At 39.8% G+C, this 17,513-nt stretch overlaps 2 protein-coding genes across 6 annotated transcripts; both read right to left on the bottom strand.

The window, feature by feature from the left end:
• Window positions 1-1,566: 1,566 nt before the first annotated feature.
• On the bottom strand, window positions 1,567-7,065 carry LOC110053483 (monocarboxylate transporter 10-like). The gene is made up of 4 exons (XM_020759716.2): window positions 6,642-7,065; window positions 4,998-5,557; window positions 3,214-3,583; window positions 1,567-2,661 (listed from the first exon to the last, which is right to left on the bottom strand). Exons 1-4 carry the CDS (start codon window positions 6,820-6,822, stop codon window positions 2,339-2,341), a joined length of 1,434 nt encoding a protein of 477 aa, XP_020615375.2. The 5' UTR covers window positions 6,823-7,065; the 3' UTR covers window positions 1,567-2,338.
• A 2,273-nt stretch (window positions 7,066-9,338) lies between these two features.
• On the bottom strand, window positions 9,339-17,008 carry LOC110053484 (monocarboxylate transporter 10-like). Of its 5 annotated transcripts, none has more exons than XM_020759718.2 (7): window positions 16,713-17,008; window positions 15,954-16,020; window positions 15,043-15,112; window positions 14,621-14,920; window positions 12,613-13,175; window positions 11,724-12,093; window positions 9,339-10,548 (listed from the first exon to the last, which is right to left on the bottom strand). In XM_020759718.2, exons 4-7 carry the CDS (start codon window positions 14,826-14,828, stop codon window positions 10,274-10,276), a joined length of 1,416 nt encoding a protein of 471 aa, XP_020615377.1. In that variant the 5' UTR covers window positions 14,829-14,920; window positions 15,043-15,112; window positions 15,954-16,020; window positions 16,713-17,008; the 3' UTR covers window positions 9,339-10,273. The 5 variants fall into 5 exon arrangements, with proteins under 5 accessions (XP_020615377.1, XP_020615378.1, XP_020615380.1 ...); XM_020759719.2 differs by having other exon boundaries at window positions 16,810-17,008; XM_020759721.2 differs by having other exon boundaries at window positions 16,917-17,008.
• Window positions 17,009-17,513: the final 505 nt, after the last annotated feature.

Below are 17,513 nucleotides of genomic sequence, written 5' to 3'. Positions count from 1 at the left end.
GTGCAATATCGTATACAATACTAATCACAGTAAGAACGATTTTTCAGCTGGCTACAGCTTGGTTCTAAGTTACTTGCGTCAATCGCCACAATGTTTCGGATATTTTAAGGGATATTTAGAAGTTTCCGAGAAATTTAGAAAATATTAGGATATTTGGCAGAAAATTAGCTAAATTTTGGGGATATTTAGAAATACTTATGAAGCGCCACATTTGGCATTGTTATTCAATTTATATTATTTTTAATAAATATGTTGGGCCATGACAAATATATGAAATTTATGGAAGGCAAGCCCTGTGTTTTCCTCGCAATTTTCTTGAAACAATAGTCCGCTCTACGCCACAAACAATCCAGTCAGCGAAATTCCACTTGAAGAATGTATTCCAGACTAAAAGCGCTAAAGCCACAATTTTCCAAAATGGCGGATGCTAACAAAATTGAAGCGCCTGTCAGAATCTTCTTCCTCAACTCCTACTCCTACAAGAAAAGTTTGAAAATTTTAGCCTAAGTGATTCAATATCATTATTTTTATTTATTTATTCATTTATTCATTTATTCAGCCAGCCAGCCAGCCAGCCAGCCAGCCAGCCAGAAAATTTTATTGGAATTTCCGGAAAGATATTTTGGCGATTTTTCGTGAAATTTGTCGAACGGCCTAGTTGCAATTGGTAAATACACATTGAGATTATTAGTAAAATTACGCGCAATGTTTCAAGGTAGAAACTAACAGAAAAAAAACAATGCTAATTTGGCAACATTGCTAGAAACAATTTCGGTTGCTACACATCTGCATAACAAAAATCATTTTGACGGTTTAGTATGGAGAACAGTGTTATAATGACAAACCTCTAATGCGCTTACTGAGTATCACGCCATTCAATTTTGATAGTTTATTTCTCAGTTCTAAACGTACAATACCTAGAAAAAAAATTTTCAGTGCTACGAAAAATCGGGGTGAGCTACATTACTGATAAGCCATTTTTCTACCTCTGTTTCAAAACGAGTCCTGGTACACGACCTTTCATATGGAAATGAGTTTGATTTGCACCCGAGGGAGGGGGTACTTCCGGAAAAGTTGGGTGGGGTGTGCGGCCCGCTTCCCAAAACCCTTACCCTATTTATGACCAAAATCTGCGTTTTTTTCCCAACCTATGTATGGCCTGACCAAAAATTCGATAGCCGATTTATGTCCGTTGCGGCTGAAACAGTTGTCGTAAACATAAGTTATGAAGGGCTTTTGTTGACGGTCTTATTGATAATGATGAAAAAGTAGCTTCTTCTAAGAAACATACCCAATTCAAGACCAGAGTGCAAAAACCATGCCTTATTTATGACCAAAATGGCCAAAATCGATACCCTATTTATGACCAAAACGGCTGCAAAACCCTACCCTTAGGGCGAACATACCTATATAGCCCATATAGGGGAGTACCACCTCCCCCCCCCCCCCCCCCCCGCGTCCCGGGATTTGCTAGACAATGAACGTGCAAGAAAATCCCATTTCAATATCAAAAGTTGTGCATCAAGACTCCTTTTGAAACAGAGGTACAAGCAAATTAGAAATGGCTTACCATATACGTAGGTTTGTAATTTCCGTTTCAATATTTCTAGACGAGTGAAACTATAAACTCATAAGGTTCTTAAAAATGGTCTTAGCAAACGATGCGCATTTTTATACTCTGATCTTTTAAACTTACTTAAATAATTAATATTCGACTTTTTAATTTTTTTTTTTTACCAAGTAAAAAATGTACGTATATCCTTTAAAAGATTTTAAATATCTATAAACGGTGAACCCACCCAATAAATTGCCTTGTAACTTTTTTTTTTTTTTTTTTTTTTTTTTTGCTACGGTGAATACAAGTTACATTTTCATGATTCTATATGTTTAAAACTTTATCGAAAAACTAAGGCCCCTTCCATATTACAGCGGAGAAATTTGAAAATGGAGCTCTCACTCTGAAAACGCATCAAATGTTTTCCGTTCACACTACGCCGGAGAAATTTGAAAACGCAATAATCGCTCGTCATTTTGGGTTTGTGGTTGAAGAAAACTAGGCCAGGAATATAAAATCACATGATTATCGCGACGTCAATGTTTTCGAAAAGCTCCCTTTTCAAAACGTTTTCCGTCCACACGAAAACGCAAAGTTGGCGTTGTCAAATTCCTCCGGTTTGAAGAGCGTTTTCGAAAAGCTCCGTTTTCGTGAAGGATTAGTGTGGACGACAGGTCTTACGGGAGAAATAAAGCTCCGTTTTCAAATTCCTCTAGCGTAGTGTTAACGCGCCTAACCTCTACTGGAGATGTAAGTGATTCGATAAGTTATTCCAACTCTTTGCTACAAAACAGTTTCTCTGTCACTAAACATGAGAAACTCGCTAATTTTCAGCCGGTTAAAATGTGTACTAGAACATTCATCTTCTAACATCGGTTGGGACTCCGTGTCCTTATAACCATAGTCGTAAGGCGAGGAATTATCATTATCACCACTAATCAACGAAGCGTTGTTCTTGGTCTCTCTGTGCTCGACAAGCCTGCTTGCTTTAAACTGACTTCGTATCATGCGGTCGACACCAAAGAGCAGCAGAGAGGAAAATACGGCCACAGAACCAGCGATATAAAATGCCCCATCATACGAGCCAAATCCTTCATGTAACCAACCTGAAATATAACGAAGATTTCTGTGAGACCAAAACGTCAACTATACATTTCGCTCTAGTTAGCTGAACGTTCATTGATCCACTATCTTCCTTGAAAGCCAGTAATATTTTTTTATTGTCAGCTACATGTACCCAAGTCAAGCAGGCATGTTACACTTTCTCCAAGTAACTTAGTTACAACAACAAGACTTACACTAAGTTTGGTCAAGTTTGGAAATAATATAGTAAGTTTACGCTTCGTGCCTCTCGTTTCCCCCTCATCCTTCCCTCTAAACGCCTGTCACGCAGGCCATAAGTTGCGTGACTGGTCTCACGCTTCTTTACCACCAATTGCAACTTTGCACAAAGGTATCGCAGAAGTAAAAAGTTTTCGTCTTAACTTGTATTGGAGGGTTAAACAACACGATTTTAATCTATTGAAATTTCTTTTTAGAAAACTGCACTGGTACGTCTTGTAACTTAGAGAAGGGCAGGCAGTTTAATGGGGGAAATAGGAGGGGGAGGGACAAAGCTCTTTCAATTCCCTTTAAAACCCCCACAGGGTTTGATTTACCTGCAAGAGGGGGCCCCAGGCTCATGGGTATCGCCAGCGTTCCAAACATGTTTCCGACCGCTTGAGAGAGCTTCTCGTGACCAACTACATCAGCAGTGATCACAGCAACCTGACCCACGAAACATCCATCGAAAAATCCAAATATCAACGCGTAGCTGACAAGACCTGCATAGTTACTAGTCAGAGGACACAGAAGGGTTGTTAATCCAATAGCGAAAATCGAAAACTGGTACATGTATAATCTGTTGACGAATTTGAGATCTGATATCTTGCCGAAAAACACCCGTCCAACGGTCGAGGTGATAGAAAGAAATCCAATTAGCCAAGCTCCTTGAGACTTTGGCACTCCCAGATCCTCAGCATATTTCACCTAGAAATAAAAAAACAAAAACAAATTGTTTACTTTTAGGGAACTTTGGAACTCCAAAACAACTACAGTCAACTCTCGCCTTGCGGACACACCCATGGCTATTATGAACATCCCGCTATTATGGACATACTCGTCCCGCGCCCGCTTTTTCGAACGTCGCCACTGACCGTGAGCTTGGAACAGGTTAAATCTCCGGTTGAAACCACAAAATACGGACTCCCACTATTGCGAAATCGTTGGATATGTGAAACTTCAAAACCCACAAATAAAGGCTACTTTTCATCACTCCCTGCTGTTGCATACACTCGCTATTATGAACACCAAATGACGGTCCCGAGGGTGTCCGCTATAACAAGAGTTGATTGTATAAATGTAAAACACCTGGGAAATGTCTCACTATAGATCTACAGTTCTAGTTACTTTGTGTTACGGAGTGCATTTATGGATTCAAACACCTTGAGAATTTCCCTAATTTTTTTATTTACAACGTGCTAAAACTAATCCACTAGTATATCTCTGTTATGTTTCTGCCAAGGCAGACACCCTCTAAGGCAAATAGTATGGGCTGCAAGATACATAAGTGTTTGTTTTAGGGGCAATTGAATGTTCCAGTATTGCAGGCCAGTCCCTCCCCCCTCCCCCCCGCCACCAGTTGCACCCCTGATGGTAAATGCCTTGGTGATCTGTTGCAGATTATGCCCTTTTTCAAGGGTGGCCCTATGAAAGAAATCTCACTCAAAAACACAACATGACAACCCTGAGAGGAGCTAGAACCCAGACCACTATTCAGTGTGGAACAGACCGGCGACCCATATACATTTGTAGCCTACTAGACATGTACACCTCTCACCTTGGACAGGCACACTGGCCTAATGGTTAATGTGCTGGACTTTGGATTATTTGATGCCGGTTTAAACACTGGCGACAAAAATTAAACCGTGCTCTTGGGCAAAACATTTCCCTCTTGGAATACACTGCTCAGACTACCCAGGTGTGTAGCATGGTACGATCAAGCCTTCTGCCGACAAACACCACCTGTAGTGGACACTTGTTCACGGTGCCAGCCAACACACAAACGCTACATTTGTAACCAACCATAAACAGACACCTGTCCCAAAAAAACTCTTTTTCTGGCAGCAAGGGTATCTGCTTAAAGGAGTGTCTGCTATATTGGCAATTTAATGCTAAGGGTATCCCTGACACTCCTCTAAGACTTACAGAGCAAGTGGAAATACTTGTCATCATTGAGTCCTATTGAAACCAGGATTTATACCTCCCTGGTTAAATAAAGACAGAAAAGTGTTGTGTTATGTTACATTACGTTACATTACGTTATGTTATGTTACATTATGTTACATTACATTATGTAGGATAACCTCTGGCAAGATAGGAATATTGTAAATGTATGACTTACCAAGTGAACAAATGGAACAAGATAACCAAACTGGAACAAAGCTACAGTAGAAACCCATAAGACATAAGCTTTATTCTTCCATATTGATGTATCAAATAGCTTGGAATTCATCTTCCTTTCCATGATATCCTGATGACTTTCCCTTGGTTTGAAAAGCAGTGCAGCAATCCATAACAACAAAGCAATGGCACTTAGAATACGCATGGAATTTTTCCATCCGACTGTCTGTAATAAATAATTTATGACCGGTCCTGCCACAAGCGAGCCAACTCCACTTCCTGATGTTGCAATTCCATTGGCCAGGGCCAATTTCCTGTCAAAGTACTGTCCAAGAACAACAATTGATGACACAAAGGCAAAGCTGGAGCCTATCCCCCAGACCAAGCCATAGGTCACAAACATTTTATTAACTTCTTGTATGAAGGATGTTAGAAACAGCCCTAGAACAGACAATAATGCTCCAGCAAAGGACACAATACGGCATCCAAAACGGTCACACAGAGCACTTGTTATTGGACCAAAGAAGAAATTTAAGCCCATTGCCATTGCACCAATCCATGCTGTGAGCAAGAAAATAATTATAATAATAAATTGTTTCACTAAAAAGATCGAAGTATTATTAAATCTGGGAAGGTCCTTCCAATTACTACATCCCTACTGCCCTTCCCCTTTCAGCCCCTCTTCTCCCCCTCCTCTCACCCTCTCTTCTCCCCCTTCTCTCCCCCTCTCTTTACCCCTCTCTTCCCCCTCCTCTTCCCCTCTCTTCAGCCCCCTCCTCTCCCCCTCTCTTCACCCCCCTCCTCTCCCTCTCTCTTCATCCCCCTCCCCTCCCCCTCTCTTCTCTCAGGGCCTCTTTCCCTCTCTTATCCCCACTACTCTGCCCTCTCTCCACTATTCACTATACAGATTACTGTATACAAATGTCACAAAGGAAACAATAAAATGTAATTAATGATATGAAAAAAAAAACTGAAATTTGAAGGGACATACATTAAAAATCAACTTTCAGGCCTAAACCTATTTAAGGGTAGACACAAAGCAGTTAGGGCAAGTAATAAAAGAAAATTAGGAATGTTTACTTCATGCTTTGTTGATTTTTGAAGCTGAAATTCATTTGCTCTTCTATCACATCACAAGATCATCTTGAGATCTATTGGTTAGTAAAATGCGAGACAAAGTAGCTCTGAGGCTTCGGTGCAAAGAATGAGATCTGCATGCAAGTACTTGGCATAACAGATCACTGTATCAAAAATTCATATGGGGCCCAAATAAATCTTTATAATAATCAGAGTATCAAAGGTCACACTAACAATATTAAAATGGGATGATGCAACCCAAACTCATTACACTATAATTAATATTAATTTTTGTTAAGTAAACTTTCTCTGGTTACTTGACAAGTCACACTCACTTTCTGAAAGGGAATATAAGTTAAATTGTAAAACAGCTAGAACGTATTATTCATCAATAAATCTGCACTGCTGAGAAGTTCAGCACGCGCCATAGGAAAACTTTTTAAAACAAAAGAAGATTCATCGAATGCGATTGACATGAAAAAGTGTTGTCGGTCATATTATAGACAATTGATCACGTACACAACAAAATTTACCTAATTTTACAGAAGCTCGCACCATAATCGCTTACCAGTTTGCATCTCTCCAAGGTCTAAATCATCCAGTAGATTAACGTACACAACGCCAAACGAGTTGTGGATCCCAAACACCACAAAATTAACGATGAAAGTTCCACAACATACAATCCATCCGTACCCTCCATCCGGCTTCGCGTCGCGCAAGACAACTTCTGCTTCGCTCTTGTCCTTCATTGCACAAAATGACCTGTTCTGTAACCGAAACGTTGTTCAGTTTAGCAGATCTGGATCTGAGATTTCAGAATTAAAAAAAAAAAGAAACTTTAAGTATTGATAACTTGAAACTTGCATAGCTTCAGAGGCGCGCGAAAATATAGATTGTATGCAAATTTCTTCTCGTTTGAAGCGTTGCGTGACGACGGTGACGACACGGGCATGCTTTGAGCCCAAATATGGTTGCAAAAGAACCTACTTCAGTGCATTTGTCATGAGGAAATACTGAAATTGACAGAGTTTTATTGTCGCCTGTCGTAGCACAGAGCACGGTTTTACATGTTTTTGTCACATGTTTTTGGATAAATCAATCGTAGTCTTAGAAAAAACATGACCCTTGCTCTCAATGTGTGACCACCCGGGGGGGAGCGGGAGAGAGGGGGGACTTTTGGATTCCAACATTTGACCACACTTGCTCATGATGCTTTTGTGGCCATAGCTATTCTTGTGAATAGGAATGAAGAATCTCTCAGAGAAAGACAGTTCACTTTTGGAGGCTTTTTGCGACTGAAGCTCAAAGAGATTTGCTCTCAATCTGATCACAAAATGTATATAAAGATGAGCTCGGTTGCGTATTGTGACGTATGTACTTGCAGTTCAAATTCCAGTTCCGAGAGACAGGCTAGGAGCTGTTTTATTTGTTTTGTCAGTGTTATTGTTTTTCCAGTGGAAGTGATTTCTTTCCAGTGCTGGTTTACGGTCAATTTTGTGGAAAGAAATATATTTTTACTTGATTTACGGTGCCATTCTTTTTTTTATTGCCGTGGCAGTACATGCAGGTGTAGCACTGTAAAGCGTTCAAAAATTATTACATGAAATGTAAGAGCAACAAAGATAGGCACGTAATACCGGTACGTACATGCGACTAAAACAAAAGTACAGTGTAACTGACACTTTTCTTCAAAGGATGGTCGAAGAGTGAATAACTGACTCTGATCACAATGCACTTCGGTTACTCTAAATAGCCTCAGCGCTTAGCCTAAATCGAATTTCGTTTATATTCTAAATACCATTTCAGTAAGCCTGTAAGGAGTTTCAGTCGAGTCCAAATAGTACTTCGGGTAAGCAGCATCAACGCTTCGTTTGCCAGAATACCCGGGGGAGCTCCCATGGGAAAAGGTCGGGGGTAGTCGTCGTTTGGCATCGGGGTGCATGTAAATCACGGATTTTGGTCTCACGTACAGTGTTCAGGACTAAACGTCTTTTAGCCGGTAAGATATCTTTTAGGGTTGCACTCGATCGAAGAACTCGAACTGGTCAGGAGGTAATGATCATACTTTTAGACTGATTATATTTGTAGGAAGTATTCGATGACAATGTCTTTACATGTAACATCTTGAAAACTCGTTATAGCCAGCATTTGTCTGCCCGTGCTTGCCTGTCCTTTTTAAAGTAGATTACTAGACCTGAATAATTCTCCGTTTAGCCGCAATAGCTCACTGGTTTGTCTGAATAACGCTCCAGTTAGGCTAATGTTCAGGTTAGCTTACTCATGGTTAGCTGTCAATAATGATACCTCTCCAAACAATCATTGCTTCACTTCCCAGTTCTTTGTTCTGAAGCTTAACATTGTTTGTAGAATCAAGTTATGTTAGGACATGATCTTCAATTTGTTTTCTTTATGTATCTACTGTGGGAGTCTTGTGATTTACGAGGACACCCGACAGTCCGAAAAATGTCTCGTAACCTTAACCAAAAATTTATGAAATCCTTCATCGAGCTAAATTTTGCTCGTTAGAGACAGAATGGAAAATTGGACCGATCTATGGCGAAAAAGAAAGTTTTAGAGAAAATTTGTGCTTTTCTTTAACCCTTTGAATACCAAACTTTCGCCAAAAAATACCGTTTTTAACCGTTTAGTCAGGTTTTTAGCTGCCATGACGCTAAATAAGCCTAAGTTTTGCTAAAAAAGCTTTTTCTTTTTTACTAAAAGGAGAGATTTTTCGAGGATTAGGTACAAAATTGAGCAAAATTTCAATTCCGGGCATGCGCATGAGCCAAAATATCTGATGACATTGAAATTGATGACGTCACAGATGTTACAAAGAACATTAATTACGCATATATGCCTAGTTGGTATTCAAGGGTTAAGTTGTTTTTTCCGCTTAGTTTCAGTATTGCGAGCTCTTAGCTCTGAACAATCACGGGTCGTGTTTGGGTTCGTCTACCGGCCTTGGTCTGGATCTCCCAAGGACGACCCTGTTTTGGTTTTATTCTCCGAATTTTAATGTCTATTAATTATTTCACTGAAGAGCTTTCGGTAGTCTGCTTCTGAAAGCTAAAGTCGTGTGAAAGAGTTTTGCTTCATGTTCTAACAGGTTTGTCTGTTTTGGTTAGTGTCTGATCCTTCAAGGTCAGTTGTCCCGTGTGACCACACATGCCCAGGGATAGAGTATGTAAGAAAGGGTTCATTTGCTCGCAGTTCAGATCAGTTGAAGTTGGAGTTGAAGTTAGCTGAATAATGAAAGAGAAGTAGAAAGAGTCCTTTCTGCGATTCTTGTTGCCTTCCGCAAACCAAATTATCCCCAATGTTTCAACATTCTTGTTTACCTTTAAATTTCTAGTTTGATAATTATTCCATAATCATTATATAGTTACGTCTTCCAAACAAATTTAATTTAGCAATTTTAAATACGTAAGTCGTCTTTAAATATACGAGATTAGTACGAAATACCAGTTGCATTAAATTAAATGTATATGGCAGAAGTAAATTCTTAAATTTCTCTGTTATATTATACTTAAATAACTGTTATGACTAAAAATTCCCATATAATATAAACATAAATTAATCTTTGTTAAACGTACATAGCCAGTTCCAATGTGGTCCGCAAGCCACTCCCAGATATTGATATATTATTATACACCATCAATAAATAATTAACGATATATCATCGCCGCATAAGTTTATAAATGTAAATAAAACGGCCCATATTACACAAGTAGAAAAATACCAACCATAAAAAAATATGATTCTCAAAATATAACAACGCATATGTTTTTTTCTATAAAGAAGTGTACGCTTGAAATAGCGGACAATTATCTCGTTAGACTCCCTACCCACGATAACTTTGTTAAAAACTCTTTTCCTTTTCTTCAATTTTGTTTCCGATCTAATCTTAACCTATTATTTTCTTATTTAGCGTACAATGTTTACTTACGCTGGCAACACATGCGCAATTCTTATCACAGGTAAAACGCATGAAATTCCACCCCACACCACCCTCCCTCACTTCAATCCAGCCGAGTAAGTCCTAGAGACAGAAATCTCTCTTTGCTAATACGCCAAGCATTTAAAACATCAATAAAGAGAGGAAGAAAAAATTATTACTTGAAAAAATTAAAGTTGATGAAGACAGTTTTACGCATCTGTACCGAAGTGGCGGTTAGTTCAGCTTGTCACGCAATCTATCAACTATAACACAGTTTCTTTGTCCGTGACGATGAGCACTTCACGGGAAATCATTTCTACCAAGGCAGACATTTCACTTCCGGTTTCCACACTCTCTTCGCATACACAGGCGGCGCTTGGGTCGGCTGTTTTACTTAAGCGTTTTCGGAGGGTGCAACGTCGCCTTTGATTTCGATCCAAGTGAGACACGATAAAAACGAAGAGAGATGAAACAATGGCCACACCACCGCACACAAAGAAGGCTTGATGGTAAGAGCCCGAGGATTCGTAAAGCCAGCCTGTGAAAAACAAAAATAGATCCGCACTAAATACGTTTAGGTGGAAGTTAAGTCTGCAGACGGAGCTTATCCCGGAGCTTATCCCGGTTTCTGTAGCATGAGGCGACTAGGAGTATTTCTACTCCCACTGGATGGGATGCTAGTCCATCGCAGGGTTACCCCCTGCATTAAGTTTGCAGAGGCCCGTTTCTCGAAGGTTCCGAAAAGTTTTCGCACCGAAAAGCAATAGCAAAATCTCAAACCTTTTGACTACAGAGCTATTTTATTCATATATTCTTAATACTAACAGAGGTTCTCTTTATACAAGAAGTTTCAGGCGTATACACCTGTCTGTTTATAAATACCGATTAACTAAAAATGGCTTTCCGGGGCTTTCCTGAAACGGGCCCCAGGTACCCATTCATACACCTGGGTGGACAGAGGCACTGTGAGAGCAAAGTGTCTTGCTCAAGAACACAACATAATGTCCCCGGTCAGGACTCGAACCCGGACCGCTTGATCCGGACACGAGTGCACTAACTATGAGGCCACGCGCCTCTCACTAACTTAATACGTTAAGGCAAACACTAGACTTTGCAAATCACCAGGTTAGCCTGGGACTAAATTAAGCACAGTTGTCTCTTCGCGCGCTTAAAGCCCTGAGATACAGACGTCCGGGTTCCTCCGTAAGAAAAAAGTATAGCGACTGGTACATTTACCCGTGCGCAGGAAAATTTTTACAACGCTCACAAAAGCATACTGAAAACTTCTAAAATCTTCAAACCTATTATACACAATGACGTTAGCACAGAGACAATATGCAAAATATGGCTTTCCTTGCATTTCATGGGCTGTGTAAGGCTCGCATTGTATTGCCGTAAAATTTACACCCACCATCTTTTTCCTACAGAGGACTGGAAGCGAGAAAATCAATTTTGATGACGTAGCACTGCACGTAGTATTTCGGATTGGTTGTTTTTGCGCGCAAAATTGCCAAGCAACCGAGCAACTGCCAATCAGAGATACTGCAGGGCCGGACCTCCGTCGGGAACAGAGCCATACGAATCAAGTGGCCCATCAGGCCGGAGCTTATTCCGGTTTCTGTAGCATGAAGCGACTAGAGAATTCATATACCCATGAGAAATCGTAAACAAGCTAGACTTCCGACCACTAAGAGCAAGAATTAATGTCCTTACCTGCAACTGGCGGACCAAGACTCATAGGTATGGCCAGAACACCAAACATGTTGCCTATCGCTTGTGAGAGTCTCTCCTTGCCCGCGATATCTCCCGTGATTACCGCGACTTGACCCACAAAGCATCCATCGAAAAACCCAAACACAACAGAATAGGCCACGAGACCTGCGTAACTCGCTGTGAACGGACAGATCACTGTGCTGAGTCCTATGGCGAGCAGTGAAAACTGATACACGTAAATCTTGTTGATGCACCGCAATTCACAAAGCTTGCCGAAGATCACTCGTCCCACGGTGGACGTGATTGACAGAAAGCCGACGAGCCACGAGCCCTTAGAAGGTGGGATACCAAGATCGTCTGCGTATTTTACCTGGTGAAAGGGAGATAACATGGGTTAATAACTGATAAACATTGTGCTAAAGCATCTTCTTACAGCCTTTGTGTAAATGGTCAGTTTTGCAGTCGAAGGATTGACGTGTAGGAAAACTATAGTACGAGCTGTTCTTGAAAGTGGAGATGGAAATGGCTTGAATGAAACTATCGATTCACCGCACACGAAAACACTCATTACCACCCTCAACCTGAGACCGAAAAATCATGAAAACATCTTTACACCTTTGTCTTTTTTTAGCAATTTCACAGTAGAATACATTTTACAGTCCAAACTATTAAAATATAACAGTAGCCTACCCAGCCAACAGCCTTTTTGGTAATAGTGGAGGGAAAGCCGAGGGAGACAAATTCAAGATAGATTTGACGAACAGTAAACAGGCAGAGCGGTGCTTAATGGTTAGGCGGTAAGGAGGGAGACGGGAATCAAGGCAGCTTTCTGTCTATGGTACCGATAATATCACCCAACAATAAAACCCCCACCTCAAATTAAACTTACCAGATGGACGAAAGGGACTGGATATCCAAACTGGAAAAGCGCTACTGTTAGAACCCAAGCTACATAGGCACGGTTTTTCCAAATGGAAACGTCACACAATTGACTGCATTGTTTTGTCACGTTCCTGTCACGCTGTCTCGTTTTGTGAGGCTTGTAGAGGAAGCACGCTACAACTAGAAACACCGCGGCACCACTAAGTATACGCAAAGAATTACTCCATCCAACAACCCGTAGTAAGTAGTTAATCGCAGGCGAGGCTACCAATGAGCCTACTCCACTTCCGCTAGTGCCCAGTCCATTTGCTAAAGCCAGTCTTTTATCAAAGTACTCTCCCAGCATCACGATAGAAGGAACAAAAGAAAAACTCGAGCCTATCCCCCAAAGGAGTCCATAAGTGAGGTACATGTAATGCAGACGCGTGACAAGCGACGTAAGAAAAAGTCCAGATACTGAAAGAACAGCTCCAACAAAGGCTACTCGACGACAACCAAAGCGGTCACACAAAATACTGGTCAGCGGACCAAAGAAGAAGTTGAGGGATGCAGCCATGGCGCCGACCCATGCTAAAATACAGAAAGAAACATAGAAAATTAGGAATTGATCAACCGTAAGCTGTATTCTTGATCTTTTGATTTGACTTAATATGGCTCTCTCTTCTTAAAGGTATAGCGTTTTGGTACAGTCATTCAGGTGCCTTAGCTTGTCGTTCATCAAAATCCCAGGCTGTTCCGTTTGTTTTCTTTCTGTTTTTGTTTGTCCGTTCGTTTAATCTTACCCTCATGTCACTGGACGATTTTGCAAGAATCCAATGTAAATGCCTGTTTGCTTGTTTGTTAGTTTGTTTGTAACCAGTTATTGATGATACCGTGCGTGAAAAAGACAGCGCTAGTGCCCAGTCCATTTGCTAGTGTCCTAGCTGAGCCTGTACAAGCTTGTGTGGAACTAACAACATGCACCTAGCTTCACCCATCCAATGTTAGATTTTGATTGATCAAATTAAAGCACAGCCCAAGGGGAATGGTTTAAAAGAGTTGATCAAATTGAAGCACAGCCCAGTGGCAATGGTTTAAAAGAGTTGAATGACAGGGTAACACTGCAATGCAAAGGCAGTAAGTTTACCCTTGATCAAGTTTTTGGTAAATTTAAAGATGTATTTTTCTGACATCAAGTTTTGTTGTTAAGTAACATTTTCAGAAATTCTAAAGATATGAAAAAATGTCATAAATTTAAGACCATACAAATATGCCACTTGGGTCCCATGAATTTTTAGTGGTGTATTTTCCAGTACAACACTCATGTCTATAATTATTGTATAAGAAATGGGATATTACAAGGCAGCACAAAAATCTAAATTTCATTTTTGAGAGGTAACTGTTTGCAGAAACAACCATGATAAAGCAGCAAATGATGTAATCAATATCCTCGCTTGTAAGGATATGGAAATTACACCACTCTTGCTGGAATTATTCGTATCTTTATGAGATTTTAATACCTGCAATGTAAACTTGTTATTCAGGGATCATATGTGACTTTTAGCGCTGTTCACTGCACTTTTTTGCATGGAAACTGAATTCAGATTTTCACAGTAATTGTTACTGAACTTCGCAGTCTGGAACAAGTAGCAGATGGGAGTCATGCATGCCTGAGGGAGGGAGGAAACTCCCATAAAAAAAGGTCGGGGATGCTGAATTTCTGGTTGTCATGTGATGTCAACATTTTCCAAAATTAAAAATTACTAATCCTTCTGAAGTTTCTGTTACTTTATGGCCTGCATCCTGGGGTCCCTCTGAGGTGCACCAATATAGCATTTCCATAGGAAACTCTATAAATTTGGGTGAAACACATTTCCAAATAACATGCAAATGAAAACCCACACAGACCAAATCTTAGCAAGGTTATTTATATCTTAATTTTATTCTTGATGGCATGACAATGAAAACCAGCAACAGTAAGACTTAAGTTTTATCGATCAAGACCTCTGCACATGTAGTTTGACTTATAATTTTACCTGTCTCTGCTTCTCCCATGTTTTGTTCGTCCACCAAATATTCATAGACTACACCAAAGGAGTTATGAATTCCAAACACTATAAAGTTGACACTGAATGTGCCACAGCATACAACCCAGCCCCAGCCACCTTCAGGCTTTCCACAGTTGTCTTGTTGTGATTCTTCTGCATCGGTATTGTCTCCAAGCATTCGTTCTTTATCTTCCATGTTCACAGTATATTTTAGGAGGCTTTTTAGGAAATGGTTGGCATGATCCCACAAAAGCTAAATGCTGTTTTGACTGATTCTGCAAAGTACTCCTGAAACATAAATATGAGGTAAACAGGTGATGTAAATATTACATTATTGTTCCTGAATTTTTTTATCTGAGCAAGCATCTTTTTGGGAATATCTTTTAGGGGTTAAAAAAGCGATTTGGTACCTCTTAGGGTGTTCAGCCTTGAAACGTCCACAGTGGCAGGAGCTTTTGGGGTACCTTTCGGGGTACTGAGCTGAAAAAAATATTCAATTTTATCTACTAAAGGCTTTGAAACTTTACAAGCAGATGAAATTATGAAGGAGTCAGTTAATGTATTGTTTTAGAATTGGTACCTCTTAGACTCTTAGGGGTGAAAAAAAATTCAAGCCACACCTACAAGACAGGATCTTGGTATCCCTTAGGGCATGAGCAACCCTGTCCATTTTATATGGGAGTTCCTCCTCCCCCCCCCCCCCCCCCCCCAGGAATCAGGGGAGATAAAGCAGCTGTCCTAGCTAGGAGTCATGAAAAAGCCTTTACCATACCCAAAGTACTTGATGAACATTTCATTTCGCAAATAGAATAATTATTAATTCTACAATAACTGCAAACATTCTTGTGTGCTTATTGGCTGATTTTCCTCGCCATTAAGTGGACAGACACATGAATTTATAATTTATGCAATAGTTTATTGCAAAAAACAAACTTGATGCCAGTTTGTTGTGCACCTGTCCAATTACTGACAATGAAACTTATTTTAATCTATCCAATTCTATCCTTTGCATTAATATTAAATTTATCCCAAAAAGAATGCCATACTCTCATTGAGTCTTGCATTTCCTTGGGTGGCATCAATCTCTGTCAACTTCGAGGAAATAAGCTTTCGTGCAAAAATTCAATTACTTCACAGAAATGGCTCAGTTCCCTACCATGACCTTAAGTAACAGGCATTAGTCAGCAGCTGGAGCCCTCAAAATTGCAATTAGCTCAATATGCTCGCTTGTCACTGTATTCCTCTACTGCTTCTAATAGCACTTTATGTCAAGTTTTAGGTTGTAGGTTAGAAAAATTGCTCAAATTAGCTATCCCAATACCTGTCTAATATTTAATTGTTCCTGGAATTCTGACAGTTAATGGCAGGTGATAGGTCCGTCTGTTTCTCTTGAAAAAACAAATGTATGACATTGTTAGATGAAAATACAACTAAAGCATAGCATGGGCAAAAGGTCTACGATATTCTTAGGAAAAAACGATAAGCTCTTACACGTCTCAATTAAAAACTTGTTGTACTGTACTTCAAGTACTTCCATGATAGTAAATTGAATTAAACTTAAAATACTGAAAAACATGAAGTCCTACAAGCACGTTTTTCCATTTAGGTTGACTGTGAATAAAAGTAATTCTTCCTTAATTGAAATAGAACAGGTGCAATGTTTTATTTTAAGGCCTCGTCGTGTGGTAAGGCACGAATTATTGCTACAATAGGTGTGAATATTTTTTGCCCAAGGTAAACTAAAACAATATAATATTATTGTAAGAAAAACCGGCTGTTGAAGTATACTGCAATACTTTCCGCGTGATTGTAATGCTTGAAATATTTGAGATCAAGGTCAATTTATTTTAATTCCTTCTGAAAACAGTGAAAGTCAAATACGTTTCAGCTAAGCCGGTAATCGACGAAAGATTGCAAAAGCTCTTAAATTACAATATTCACAAAAGCTCAGTTCATCACCTAACATTTAAAGTAAGCCACCAAATAGCTTCACAAAATAAAATGTGGATCCCGTTAGTTGTAAGAAAACCTGCATTTTCAGAATTGTGTTCATTTCTGTTCGGGAGACGCTGAAACTCACCTCCTTACGAACATTATTTTCGAAGCGTTATTCGATCGCTCCTGGCCATGGCTCAAACGGATAGTTCGAGTTGTTCGAATATTTGCTAAGTACTTACATCGAATGAGTCACCCCTTCGAGAACTTAAGCTTCCGAAAAGACTCGATCTGACGAAAGAGGAAGTATCTACAACAAGTTTCAGAGGTGATAGTAAAATTTTCTCACCTTTTGTTGCGCTTGAGAAAAATTGACATCGCATTTTTCAATAGTAATTTGATAACAGACCGTGGGAAGAACGGAAACGGATGATGCAACTGGTAAACAACGCTGTCGAGAATAACAGGATGCAAACCTGTCAGAAATGGACTTCTGGATTGTGAAAAGGCGGAATTAAGGCCCAAGATGGCAGAAAAGAATACAAATTCCTAGTACTTATACTCTCTCTTAAGCAAAATTAACGCTTCAAATAATATCATGGCAAGAAATATTCTTTTGTTGTATATACGCTTTGCCTGATTTTGAAAACTTTTATATGAATATTTTGCTAGCGCAAGTATTAATTCGAGAAACTCTGGAGCACTTGTTAATTTTTTTTCTTTTCTTAAACTTCACAAGGAAATTGTTAGGCACTAACCCTGAATCGTGAAAATAATATGAAGTAAAATCTCTAAATTTTTATTATTTCTCAACTGAGAGTTCACCCTGCAGGCAAGGTGCTGCGAGTTGAACAATCGTCGTTAAGCTCTTGTCGATTGTGCTCGTAAAAATGGCGTACAGTCAAACCTGTATTAAGCGGACCCCATATAAAGCGGACACCCTCTA

This window comes from Orbicella faveolata, unplaced genomic scaffold, assembly GCF_042242905.1.
Source record: "Orbicella faveolata isolate gen_17 unplaced genomic scaffold, um_ofav_v1 contig_12, whole genome shotgun sequence".
Lineage (NCBI taxonomy): Eukaryota > Metazoa > Cnidaria > Anthozoa > Scleractinia > Merulinidae > Orbicella > Orbicella faveolata.
Note: the sequence above shows the minus strand (reverse complement) of the source record. Positions and strands in the feature narration are given on the sequence as shown.

What these genes read in the sequence shown, in the direction of transcription:
- LOC110053483 (XM_020759716.2), bottom strand. Translation starts at nt 6,822, where the DNA reads ATGAAGGACAAGAGCGAAGCAGAAGTTGTCTTGCGCGACGCGAAGCCG. An exon ending in CCTTGGAGAGATGCAAACTG is followed by an intron (nt 5,558 to 6,641) that starts GTAAGCGATTAT and finishes TCTTGCTCACAG; the next exon opens with CATGGATTGGTGCAATGGCA. An exon ending in TTGTTCCATTTGTTCACTTG is followed by an intron (nt 3,584 to 4,997) that starts GTAAGTCATACA and finishes TTTTATTTCTAG; the next exon opens with GTGAAATATGCTGAGGATCT.
- LOC110053484 (XM_020759718.2), bottom strand. Translation starts at nt 14,828, where the DNA reads ATGGAAGATAAAGAACGAATGCTTGGAGACAATACCGATGCAGAAGAA. An exon ending in CATGGGAGAAGCAGAGACAG is followed by an intron (nt 13,176 to 14,620) that starts GTAAAATTATAA and finishes TCTGTATTTTAG; the next exon opens with CATGGGTCGGCGCCATGGCT. An exon ending in TCTTGGTCCGCCAGTTGCAG is followed by an intron (nt 10,549 to 11,723) that starts GTAAGGACATTA and finishes TGTTTTTCACAG; the next exon opens with GCTGGCTTTACGAATCCTCG.